Source organism: Chenopodium quinoa, unplaced genomic scaffold (genome assembly GCF_001683475.1).
Source record: "Chenopodium quinoa cultivar QQ74 unplaced genomic scaffold, ASM168347v1, whole genome shotgun sequence".
NCBI classification, from domain to species: Eukaryota; Viridiplantae; Streptophyta; class Magnoliopsida; order Caryophyllales; family Amaranthaceae; genus Chenopodium; species Chenopodium quinoa.
In genome coordinates, this window is record NW_018742484.1 from 3572235 (window position 1) to 3586033 (window position 13799).

General features: G+C 37.2%; 2 protein-coding genes across 7 annotated transcripts; both read right to left on the reverse strand.

Annotated features, from left to right (window-relative positions):
• Nucleotides 1-1008: 1008 nt before the first annotated feature.
• Nucleotides 1009-8649, reverse strand: LOC110719430 (pto-interacting protein 1-like). Of its 6 annotated transcripts, none has more exons than XM_021898374.1 (10): nt 8490-8649; nt 8056-8126; nt 5258-5375; nt 5064-5168; nt 4284-4531; nt 4059-4185; nt 3307-3580; nt 1803-1935; nt 1627-1713; nt 1009-1472 (listed from the first exon to the last, which is right to left on the reverse strand). In XM_021898374.1, the coding sequence occupies exons 4-10, from the start codon at nt 5146-5148 to the stop codon at nt 1338-1340; spliced, it is 1089 nt and encodes a 362-aa protein (XP_021754066.1). In that variant the 5' UTR covers nt 5149-5168; nt 5258-5375; nt 8056-8126; nt 8490-8649; the 3' UTR covers nt 1009-1337. The 6 variants fall into 6 exon arrangements, with proteins under 6 accessions (XP_021754066.1, XP_021754064.1, XP_021754067.1 ...); XM_021898372.1 differs by having other exon boundaries at nt 8056-8129; XM_021898375.1 differs by lacking the exon at nt 8056-8126.
• A 3784-nt stretch (nt 8650-12433) lies between these two features.
• On the reverse strand, nt 12434-13195 carry LOC110719162. Its single transcript, XM_021898065.1, has one exon. The coding sequence runs from the start codon at nt 13193-13195 to the stop codon at nt 12434-12436; it is 762 nt and encodes a 253-aa protein (XP_021753757.1).
• Nucleotides 13196-13799: the final 604 nt, after the last annotated feature.

Consider the following 13799-nt stretch of genomic DNA (forward strand, 5'->3'; position numbering starts at 1 on the left):
ATACTTTTGTAATCTTGTACAGAGTGCGAAGTAATTAGTAATATATTACTTACATATTATCATTCACTACCAAACAAGATAACGCTTGAGCGTAGAGGGGAGGTAAGGGAATCCTCCTATGTTACTGAGTTTGCTTGGTTAATAATCACTGCTCTTGAAGTTTTGATACCATACTTTATTAACTTATCCGATTATAATTAAAAAAAGGGTGAGCTTATGTGTTCAAGCATGTATGTGTGTTGGCATGAAATTTGATTGAGTGAAAAGAGAAGACTTCAAGTCAATTTGAAAATTATAGTCATGTGAAATCTTGTTAGATTCGTCATGAAATAAATTTTCAAAGTATCACATTTTTGCTTATCAGTAATTAAAGATACTACTGGTTGATTTTGTGCATTGACAAATGTGACTAAATTAACGTGTCAACTAAAAAGATACGGAGGAACTATTATCTTGTATTCCCGTGTTTAATGCATATTTTTCACTTCCTTTGTCTAAATTTCTGCACAATTTTCCCAGTGTGTAACATGAACATAATTGGAGCTGTTTTAGGCAGATTATGGCTATTAGCATATTAGTCAGCCCTTTCTGTATCAGCTGTAACACCATTAAGGCAAAGGGTAGGAAAATGAAATGTCTATTGCACTTACTTTCTTCTCTTCATGTAGTGTCAAAGTAAAAAAGGCCATAGCATCACCATCATATGGAGTGGAAACAGCTGCAACACCACCATTGGATCGGCATAAGGTTGCTCGACAATTATTAGTCTTAGATGTACTACAATCCTTGCCCATAGAGAGGGAAGTAATCATCTGGACAGAGTATATGATAGACCGATGGTTATCATCAGAATATAGGGCTAGTTACCATTTAAACTTGTTATTTGAAAGGTACTCTGTAGATAAGGTAGACACTAGACAGGAGACTATTTAGGGGCTCACAAACCTGGCATTACTGCTAGAAAAATGACCTAATCTTTCTACTTGTACTGAGCAGTAAAAAAAAATGTACAAAAAAAGAATTAGTCCTCGCTTCATGGGAGTTTAACATAACATACGAAGAATATATATACTTCAATAATAAACAGCTATAATTTCATTCAACCGAAGTGTATGAGCTGGAAAAATACGACATCAACATCCAGACCACACAATAAATCAATAACCACACTATTAGCAAACCAAAATTACAGCTTATCAACCAAAAGTGAGCACTGCACAAGCTAGAATAATTTTTCTGTAGTCCAGAAAATTTTCTCTCATGTATACTTTGTACTACCAAAAACCATAGCCACATAATAAGACGGACAAATGGCAGGGAAGGAGAGATCAAATTGTTCATGAGCTTGGAACATCATGGCTGGCAACATGCCGCGCAGCATTTAACAAAGGTTGGAGTGCCTTGACAACAATGCTCATGTTTGGCCGAAAATCAGATTCATACTGTACACACAATGCAGCAACTGCAGCCATCTGCATAATGAGCCAATGTATTAGCATAGATTCTTGTATTAATTCATTTGTCAGAAAAAACTACCTTGCACAGAAAGAAAGCATGTCATTTAACAACCACCAACTGTTATTCAAGCCTAAAAAGGAGAATAATCCAGGCATGAAAAACGTATACCTTCGCAACAGCTTTGGCAGGATACTCTCCATTGAGTCTTGGATCAACACACTGCTTGACTTTGTCTTCACTGAGTTTAGGTGTAGCCTGACATCATAAAATTTATGCATGTGTTAGGTGTAAAGCCTAGTTATCTGTACTAGAAAAATCAGAGAACAGAGCAAAATAATAAGTACCCATGTCACCAGACTTTGCTGTCCACGAGGTAAGGTATGATCAACAGGTTTCCGACCAGTGAGAAGCTCAAGCAAGACAACGCCAAAACTGTACACATCACTCTTGGCATTAAGCTGCCCCGTCATTGCATACCTAAGGACATGAACAACAATGATCAAATAAGAGGCAACATAAATGGAGAGTGAATCTTATAATTAGATAGAGGAAGCTAAATAAATCTGAAGGTACTCCATTCTATGACTAAAGAGGAGACTCTTTGCTTAATCATCAAGCCGCCAGTGTTCGGATGTTTCTGCGACTGTAGAGATTGACCTAGTTGAACATAAATTTAATAATACTCCCTTCAACAGAAATACAAAGCCGCTAAACATGAAGGCCTGTTACACATGAATCATATAATTACATATGTAAACATGCTCAGAGATTTTTTTGGTGATGAAGGATAGGATCCTGAATCATTAATTTACATACCAGCACCAAATCAGGCAACCAATAATCACCATCACTACTTTATAAGAAAATAAGAAGATATTACCTTTGGTGCAACAGTAAGAGGCTTACCAAAAGCATTAAGTCAAAAATCAATAAAGGTCTAGAAAGCGTAAGATGTACATAGCCATAGAAGCAGGAAAAAAAAAAAAATCACGGCATACTAAGGCCATACAGCCATTTAATTCTCTAGGGTATTTAGATTTCAAGGGGCCCTGGAGCTGAAAGAAAAAAAAAAAAAAAAAACAGATAATGCAATTCCTAAAATTCAAAAGAAAAGAAGATAACCAAACAAAAAAATACGGGAGAAAAAGGGATGTCATTATGAGGACTAAGGAGTCAAGGCCCAAAGAACCACCCCTCCAGTGGTGTGTGCTGTGACTCCTGTGAGGCTCTATAGATATTAGGTCTTCTGGAAACATTGTTTCGGATCTACAGGGTATCAAGGGGATAAATTCACAGAACAACCAGAAGACTACGCCAGTGTGAAAACTATCATTGGCAATTCATACACTATTACTATACTAGTCTAAAACTCTATTTTAAGAAACCATCACAATCCACACCAAGTTAGTCTAATGCAGGGTGTCATGGGTCTAAGTCACAAACGCCTGTGTTAAAAACTATCTTCGGCCATTTATACACTATTACTATACTAGCCTAATACTCTAATTTAAGTAACCATCCCACTTTACACCATGTTAGTCTAATGCAGGGTGTCAAGAAGATTAACAAATATCAGAAGACTTTGGCACTGTCTAAACTATCCTTGAGCCATTCATACACTATAACACTTTGATTATAGTAGCCATCCTTGGCCGCTCGTATACAGGGTGTCAAGGGGATTAGTCTGATACTTTGAGTAAAGTAACCATCTCAATCCACACCGCATATGTGAGCCCTAGTCTAATACTATAAATGAAAAAGACCATTTTGATAGTCATATGTGGTAATAAAAATTCCCCAACATACTGAGTGATTACACATAGAAAAAATGGAATTTGAAGTCCTTACTCTGGTGCATGGTAGCCAAAAGTTCCAAGAACTCTTGTCGAATGAAGTCGTGCTGCCATATCTGGAGCTTGATTTGACAGGTCAAAATCACCAATCTTAGCAACATCATCATCAAAGAGCAGTATATTACTAGACTTGATATCACGGTGAAAAATAGGGGGAGCAGCCTTCTCATGCAAAAACTCAAGCCCCCTGGCAGCACCTACTGCAATTTTAACACGTTGTGTCCACGACAGAACAGGCCCAGGTTGTGCTCCTTTGACACCCTTCCTCCCTAGATAAAATATAACAGGAGTACGTAAATATTGATGAAAATAAATTACCACTTCCAATAAAACAAAAACACATTTCCAGTTTCATTAGCTTAACTACAAGTACATACTCACCAATATGCACTGAGCATTCAAACTCACAAAGTTAAATATACAGTACTAAGATATTGAATCAACTAATGAAAAAAGGACCACATATCACCATATAATGACCAAATGCAGTAAATAAATTGATATCTATCATTAGCCCTCAGTCCTTGCACAAGATGATGAGAAAGCATCAAAACTTATCTTCCACCTTAATAATAATTCATAAGAAACAAAAGGTAAAAAGTCCAAAGCTTAGTTAAGGCTAAACGCTTATTACATGAAGAAAAAACCAAACAATCTGGGAAGGCAGTAGTAATAAGAGAAAAGGGGCAATGGGTAAATCAAAAATATTGTAGGTCTAGGCTCCAAACAACTCAGAATACAGCTTACCGTGAAGAATGTCATGAAGAGATCCATTTGATGCAAACTCATATGCAAGAATACGTAGGTTACCATCAACACAGTAACCAAGCAATTCAACAAAATTTTCATGTTTTAGCCTTGAAACCATAGAAACCTGCAAATAAAAAGGTTAAATAAGCACCCCAGCATTATAATGGTAAAAATAGCACTATAGCAGAACAAAATTTTAATATGATTCTGGAAGTTCTAGACCTGAGCTAAAAATTCTTCATCTGGCTGTTTGCTGGCATCCAGTTTTTTTATAGCTGCTGCACGCCCATTTTTAAGCACCCCATAGTACACTCTGCCATATGAGCCCTCCCCTATTAAAGCATTGGAACCGTAGTTCTCTGTAACTTCTCGTAGTTCTTCCACTGAAATTTTAGGGACAGCTATAGGCTGAACTCTCACTGGTGGCTTGCTAGGTGCACTATCAACTAACTGATAATTTCCATCTCTCCCTACAAAAATTTATTTATTTTTATTACATATAAAACACAGAAAAGACTGATAAAATAGCATATGATAAAAAATAAACCAAAGATGCCTAGAGGCTCAGACTTAACACAATAAATCAGGCTTTCGGACATCAATTCAAACACACACAGACAGGCACACATATGTGCATGTATAATAAAAAATAAAAAATAAAGTATAACTGCTCACAGATTTCTAGCGTTACAATTCTATTCAGTATGATACATTTAAGATATTAAGTAATCACTGACAACTGTGAGTTCGGGTGAGTTGAGAAAAGCCAATTGGGTGATTTAAGATCAGTAACCTCATAATGTGTTTTCAACATTATGATGAGTGAAAAAACAGCAATAAGACAGAAAACTCTCAATAACCGTTTCCTCTATTTCATTCATTTAAAAGGTGAGGGTGAAATTGAACAAGCTTAACAGAGATTCTATTTCAGTTGTTCTCAGCTATATGCTTAGAAGGCATCATATTTTACAAAATACAAGCTGTCAGCATCAACTAAAATACCTGCTAGAGTTCTGGGCATATAACCACCTCCATTGTCTGAAGTTCTATGGGCTGCATCTCCTCCAAAACAGCCAAAGCAACTCATATTCTCTCCCTTTCACTAGGCTGCCAAAATTATGCATCAAAAGATTGCCTCATAAATCTAAAGAGGAAGAATAATGAGCTCATGTTTGGGAAACAAGACAACAATTCACCGCAGTAGTATCTCAATTCTCATGTAACAAGGGCGTCTCAGGTCAGGAGGCCCAAGCAATGCCCAAAACTCCCATGCCTTTCTTGGTCGGACCAACCCAACCGGCAATTTCTGTCTTCCTGAATTGGGAGAGCAAGAATAAGTCTAGAAACTTAGAGACTAAAAAATTAACAGGTACAAAGTATGTTATATTAAATAGTACAGTAAATTATACAGTACAGTATTACAAAAGCAAGCAGCTTATAATGTTAGCAATTTTGCATGCAAAAACCAGAAGTTTGGCAAATAAGAGACCAAGCATGTAATGGAGACACCCATGAAGCCATGACCAATTAAACAAAGGAAAGGAAAGATGTTATCTAGTAATAATACAATGCGCTAAAACAAAACAGAATCTGCTATGCACTAGAAGAAATTTCTAGGATGATAGGAGACACAATGGATCTTAGACTAAAATTGGACAAAAAGTTTTTTTATAAAATAAAAGCAATAAAATTTACAAGGAGCACCATAGAGGCAAGACTGAATTATTGAAAAGGAAGAATTTATCTTCACTCATCAGCCTTACACTAATGCTTTTGTCATATACATAAGTGAAAATTTGCAATAGATATCAATCCCTATGACATTTCTGCCTGTTAACTTAAGAGACCAGACAGTCAACCATTATGTACTTAAGACCATTTACCCCCAAGAAAACTTTTACTCCGTATCATGGCAGCAGTCAGCAAATACACCAAAATCGCCAAGCATGAAGCCCCCAAATCAGACATCAGTACGGAAACTAACCAAAATTCCAATGAGCAGTAAAGCACACATCCAAACTTATTTTACATTTTCACAAATTCCTTCTCAACATCTTCAATGACTAGAATAAAGCGAAAATAGCTGTAATATGTGTAAGGTATACCTTGTCAAATTAAAATCTGTTCAAATAAGGTCTTGCCTATTAAAAGCCTATATCAATATTTAAGCCCTCCTAAAATTCCTCACATCCATCTTTATTTTTCAAATTCTTCTATGACAAATTCTATACTTCAATTGCTTAAACTTTGAAGGATAGCATCACCTGAAACCTAAGGTGGAACTGACTATATTTTATGGATTAGTCAGTAAGCGACAAATATTAAAACATTATATAGGACGAGTGTTCACACAAGGCTACAGTTACAGAAGACATAGAGAGAGAGAGAGAGAGAGAGAGAGAGAGAGAGAGATTACAGCTTCTTCTCACAGGCCAAATTTTCCTAGGTATTACTGCAGCATACAATTTCAGTGTATCAAAATCATATACATCTATCAGGACAGGGATGCCTCTGTTGATATTCCATCATATCCTATATTCCATAATAAAAGTAATTTGTAGTACTATAATTTGCTCCAAACCTTGGTGGACAAAAGGCAGCTTGATTCCACAATTTTCTTAAAGCTTAATTGAAAAAACTATAGCAAGCTAAAGTCAGCAACCGTGTACAATAACTAACTGTATTTTCTTTTATTCCTCCTTTCTTCTCCTCCATATTTACCAAATTCTTTTATAATTTCTTGATATGCCAATCTTTCAGCTGGTATTCATTCTGAATATTGCCACATACACCTCACTAAAAATTAACAATAGCTTCATAATTTTTACATGTTCTCATAGTTGTCAACCTTGAAGAAGCTTTGCCAAAAGAAAAATCTAGCCATTAGTCAGTTCCTCAATATCTAGCATTGAGATAATAAGAGATAAATTAAAAGCCAAAATTCCTTAGATTGCTGTACAGTCCACATCACAATCTCTTAGATACAGGACCTTTGATTTAATGGAAAAAACACATCTAAGCAGGTTACAAACTACAAGTTACTCTGCATGCCTGTGGGAAGAGAAGTCCACGCTCCTTAGTGGACTAATGGAGAACATACTATCTTTGTGTGACTAGTTCGTAAAACGCAACAAGAACAATTATTTCCTTCATCATGACTCATGAGCCTAGATGTCAATATAGAAGAAACTGACATTTCATAAACTTTACCAAATCGCAGGACATCCTTAATCCACAATCTCCTTAACTGGATTACCAATGTTAGTCATGTCGCTTCACATAAAGTATAACAAAACAATTTTTTCAACAGGAACAACATTCAAACAACAAAAACAACCCCATTGTTCTTCCCAAAATTTTCTCTTTCGTCAAAATGTCACATTTGAGTCCATAAAACTCTTAGAGTTTAACGCTTTCAAAGTTTTAAAGACAAAGGCCACATTGCTATTACTTCCTCAAATATAAACAGTTCCGAAATTTCAAAAAATCAAGCCCGGGATCATATCTACTACTACTACTACTACAGTCTCCCTCTCCTTGCATTCCCTGTGTCTCATCCATTCAGCATCCCTATATATGGGGAAACCAATTTCCAAAAATGTAATTGCAAATGTCAATTCCCAGCCTTTCACCACGAGACATCATAATTGCAAAACAATTTCTTAGTCAATTTCATCTCCAAACAAAGTGAATTCCAAACCACCCACCAAAACCTTAACCTTAACATTTGACATGGTACGTAAAGCATGCAACAATATGCAATCCACAGATAGAATATCAACAAATATCAAACAATCCCGTTTTTTTTTTTTTTTTTTTTTCAAGGAACAATCCCACCTTATATATCATGAAAAATTCCACAATTTCCCATTTCAAACAAATACCAAGACAAAAAAATATATATATATCATACATACCAAATTGAATATAAACAACATCAAATTATAACAATTATAAAAATAGAAATTAATCAATATCATAAATGAAAACAAACCTTCAAACAAAACTGAACCCGAAATTACAATTGAAAATTCAGCCAATTATTTTTGACGAAGAACACAAAAACTTCTTCAGCAGCCGGCAAAAGATAAAATTAAATAAGACAATGAAAACAGGTATTAGCATAAATTTTTTTTAAAAAAACATACCAAAATATATAATAATTTAATCGTCAAAAACTGGGTAAAAGGATAGACTATGACTATTATTTTGTCCTGATATCTTCGCATATTCGTTAATTAAATAATTAATTGATAGCTAAGATTAATTAAACTAATAATCAAGAAGAACAATTATTTAGCAGGATTTTCTGTAATTAATCAGCATGTGGTAGATAATCATAAATAATTAATAAAAAAAAATGACAAAATAAATCAATCAAATGAGCCCTAATTTTGAAGATTAGCGTGAGAAAGGAAGAAAAATCACCGGAAATTGAAGAAGATGAAGAAGAAATTGGAAGCGCCGCCGTGATCACCGCCGTCTGTCGCCGGCGGAGGTTGCCGGAGAAAGAGGCTGAGAGGGCGGTTTTTGAGGGAATGGCGTGAGAGAATGTTGGTAGGAAAAATGTGATGACAGGTCGTTGGAATTGTTTATATATGGTCAACGCTACTATAAATAAAACAAAAGTCATTTATTGGGAATTAAATAAGATTGACTTGGTCCACGCCATCGCAATTGTATTGATGAATACGGAGTAACGCTATAAATTACGGAGTAAATGCTACGGCGTACATCTTCTAAATGTCAAAATGGTAAGATTTGACGGGCACAATTACCAACACGGAACTTTTTTTTTTTTTTTTGATGCAAATGTGGGAAAAACCGGTACAAAATAACAACTACGACACAACCATACGTGGCAAGGCCATTCCTATGATATCCTCATGGAGTAGGTGCTTTATTTCCGATGGCGGAGCATCGAAATAGACCACACCATTTGATTGGATGACACCTAAATTAGTCAATCTATCGGCTATTTTATTCCCTTCCCGATAACAATAAAAAACAAAAACAGACCAACCCTCCTAATTTATTAAGCTGTGACAATTATTTAACATATGATAGCACTCCCCTCTCTGGGTAACTGGATTCTTGAGAGCCTCCACGCATGCTTGATTATCCAACTGTAAATGTAGCTTGTGTATGCCCATTGACTTTGCCATCTCAAGGCCAATCTCAACAGCAGTTAATTCTGCCTTGAAAGCAGAGCAGATACCAAGAGGTGCAGCAAAGCCCTTGATCAAGATCCCACGATTATCTCTGATTACACCCCCTGCTCCTGCCAGTCCTGGTGTGCCCTTTGAAGCTCTATCTGCATTAAGAGCAAAGCAGTCCATAGGAGGTGCTAACCATCTAATAAGTGCTTCCTTCCTGTCCTTCTTTTGATCGAGAATACTCCTTCCAGAGTAGAGCCACTTTCATACATTGCAGCCCATGTTTCATCAACACGGTTTCTAATAAAGTCACCAGGGTTGATAGGAATCTCAGTACTCCTTCCAAAAGAGACACAACTTCTCCACTTCCAATTCCACCACAAGACAAGAGAGAAGCAAGCTGGCCATTTTTCTGAGTATATCAAACCATCAGCTTTAAGATTCTTGCTAACCCACTCCTTTAGATTACCATTCCAAAAGGAAGGGTAATTGGCAGATGCACCTATGCTATGCCAAATTGCACGGACTGCTGGACAGTCCCTAAGAAGATACAAGAGAGTTTCATCTGCGTTTTGGTTGCATCTCACACAACGAGGATCATCAGTTAAATTTCTTTAAGTCTATTAGTATTACACAACAAACGATTGTGTAACACCAACCACAAAAAGGCACGAATTATATGCTGAATAGGCACTTTCCATGCTATATTCCATAATGGATCACTAGGAATTGAGTCATCATCACGCATAAGCTGCATAGCATTTTTAATTGAAAATTTTCCTAATTGAGAACCTTTCCAGTACCTTAAATCACCCACCTTAGGATCTTCAATCACTTTATGCGCTACTATAAGTTGACAAGCATGGGCAGGGATCAAATCAGCAAAGGAGTCCCATTTCCATCCCACATTTGGCTCCCACATATCTTCTACAATTGCCCCATTAATATTCTCAAGAATTGGTGCAGTAGCAAGTTCTCTAAGAGGTATGTCAAAAGCCCAGGAATGATCCCAAAATAAAGTTCGTTGACCATTTCCTATAGAAACCTTTGAGCCCTTGACTAACCAATATGCATTCTCACTTATGCCACGCCATACATTAGACATGTTTGAGGTAGGAGCAAATATATCAATGTCACATCTTCCTTTGCAATATTAGTATCGAAGGACCCTTGACCATAGCACGTTAGGCTCCGTCAATACTCTCCACCCAAGCTTAGTGAGGAAAGCAGCGTTAGCTTGTCGTGCCGACCTTATTCCTAATCCACCTTTGTCTCGAGATTATTTGCAGGGCATCCCAAGATAAAAGATGGATACGGGCCCGTTCTTCATTCCCACCCCAAATAAATCGTCTTGTATGTTTGTTAATATCATCACAAACGGTTCGAGGTATTTTTGCTGATGCATAGAGTAATTAGCCAAGCTTGTAATGGTTGACTTTGCAAGTGTGATACGACCTGCTAATGACAGAAATTTCGATTTCCAACCTGTCAATCTCCAGTCAATTTTTTCACACAAGTGTGCAAATGTCTCACGCGTGACTCTACTTGTTAGAGTTGGCATTCCTAGGTAGGTGCCAAGATCAGAAGTAGACTCCATGCCTAAAGCCTCACTGATATTCACACAAGCCTCCTTTGTCATGTTATTAGAGAAGTACACTCTGGATTTATTCAAGCTGACTTTCTCTCCCGAAGCAGCGGAAAATCCATCAAGGCAATCTCGTATCACAATTGCTTGATCAATGAACGCTTCCGCTAATAACATTAAGTCATCAACAAAGAAAAGATTCGAAAGGCTAGGGCCGCCTCTACTAGCAAAAATCTGTTTCCACTTTCCTTCAAAGATTGCTTCTTCGATGACTTGATTAAGTCTTTCCATACACAATACAAATAAATACGGAGAAAGCAGATCATCTTGTCGGATTCCTCTAGTTGGTGAAAAGGCCTCTGTTTTTTCTCCATTCCATAAAACCAGCATCGAAGGGGAGGTAACACATTCCATAATGACTTCAACCATTAGCATCGGGAAATTCATTTCCATGAGAGTATCCCTGATAAAAGCCCACTTTAGTCTATCATACGCTTTTTTGAAGTCAATTTTGATAGTCATGTAGCCTTTCCCTCCTTTATTTTTTTTCATGTTGTGAATGACCTCTTGAACTATGACAATATTGTTAGTTATTTGACGCCCTAGAACGAAACTTGTTTGAGCTTGAGCCACCATTTTCGGCAGGAGAGGTTTGATGCGATTAACAATCGCTTTAGTGATTATTTTGTATGTCACTTTGCAAAGTCCGATTGGACGGAACTGAGATGGAAAATCTGGATTATCCAATTTGGGAATTAGCACAAGAAATGTATTGTTGAGCAAATCTGGTAGACCTTTTCCTTCTAACACTGAAAACACCATTGAATAGAAATTTGGAGCCACTAATTCCCAGTTTTTTTGATAAAATAGGGCCTAAAAACCGTCTGGTCCGGGTGCCTTTAGCGAGCCCATATTTTGTATGACATTATCATTATCACACTTACTGTATGGTTGATTCAATTTGTTTCGATCCTCAGCTGAAAATTCTGTGCAAACTCCAGAGGGGATATCATAAACACCTTCTGCTCCATCATCAGTGAATAACGAGGTAAAATAATTCACAATTAAATTTTTCACCTGTTCTTTATCATGCACCCATTGATCATTGTCATCTTTAATTGCGACAATTTTATTTCTCAATCGTCGAATAACTGTGCTCAAATGAAAAAAGGTGGTGTTACGATCACCATCTTTTAGCCTATCCACCCTCTTGCCTTTTGATACCAAAGGAGCTCTTCTTGGTTGAGGACTTGATCGAGGTCTCTCCTGAGTTTCGCCTCCAACTTAATCAGTCCAGAATTTTTCTGAGTAGCAGGCGCTACTTGGATGCTATTTATATGAGCCAACAATGACCTTTTCTCACGAAATATGTTATGAAAAACATTATGGTTCCAAGTTTGAAGGTCTTCCGAAAAGGTCTTTAGTATATGGATTAAAGGAACATTCAGCTTCCATTTTTCCTTGATAAACTCATCAAATTTTTCGTGAGTTAACTAGGCAGCTTGAAACCGAAAAAGGCGATTTAGAGAGGTAAGGGGCGCAAAACCATTAGGAGAAATCAGCAGGGGGAAGTGATCAAATTGCAAAGTCGGGAGATGTTTAACTCTGACTTTGTCGAATAAAAGGCTCCACTATGAGTTGCACAGTCCACAATCCAATCGAGCACTTGTATGAGTTTCCTTAGAATTCCCAAGTGCCCAAGTGTGAGAGGGGCCTGAAAATTCTAATTTGATCAACTGGTTGTCTTCCACCCAATGATTAAATTGAGTAGACCTCCTGGAAGTGTTGGAACAACTAGAACTTCTTTCCCATCCATACCTCGTCTCATTGAAGTTTCCGACCAAAGGCCAAGGCTTGTTATTCCTAGCAGCAAAATCTTTCAAGTCACGCAGTAAGTCTTGGCGTTTTGCAGGATCAGGGCTAGCGTATATCGCAGAGAAGAACCATGGAGTCTCACCTACCCGTGTTATCTCCATGGTAATGTATTGGTTGCTTTGCTCTATAGAATCCATAGTGACCAATTCCGGCTTCCAGTACACCAAAATTCCACCACTGAATCCTTGCGCTTCCACCCTTATATGACCAGAATAATTGAGAACATCAGCAATTTGCAGAGCTCTATCTCCTCCCATATGCATCTCAACAAGAGCAAACACCATAGGCTTGTTGACTTTAATCACCTCATGCAAAGTAATTAAAAACTCACGACTCCCAACACCTTGAACATTCCATAACATACACGTTATAGGGTATGAATCAAAATTGAAGTTATGTTCACTATTCATAGAAACTTTTGCAGAGGAAAAAGCAGCATTATAGGCATCAAAGATGTATCTCAAACTTTGTTTGACTTCATTGGGTAACTTCAAGGTTACTATCAATTCTGGCTTCATTTATGTCGTCATCATAGACCATGAGTGAATCTCCATCTCCAATTTGTGACTCAGGGGGTCTGCTATGCCCATGTACGGCTCCATCATCGGATCGCTTACACATAAAATCTTCTCCGGCAGAATCTGAAGCAAGATTGGGCATGGGTGAGACATGGCTATTGAAGTTAGTGGAGTTTGAGAGGGAATCGATGTCAGTGAAAGTAGGAGTAGGAGTAAGGATAGCTTCTTTGTTGGCTTGGAATGAAGATGATTGGAGAGTTGGCAGAATTGGTAGCTTCTAACTGCAAAGATTTTTTTTTGACTTGGTTGTTACAGCTCATTAGTTATATCTTTTAGGATAGAATCTTGAGACATATTCTGTTTCCTAACTTCTTGCCACTTTTTAGGATTATCACTCTTTTATCTTTGAGCTGATTGATTATTAGAAGATTTGCCTATATTAAAAGGAATATTTTCCTTCGATTGTATTAGGCGTTGAGAAGATTTTGCCAAGTCTACAGTTTCCATGCTAAGAGAATTAGAAAAACTTTCCTTATTCTTCTCCCCTTGGTCAACAGAATCCTCAGTTAGGGGCTGATTTTCCTAGGCAAGAATCGAAAATCTT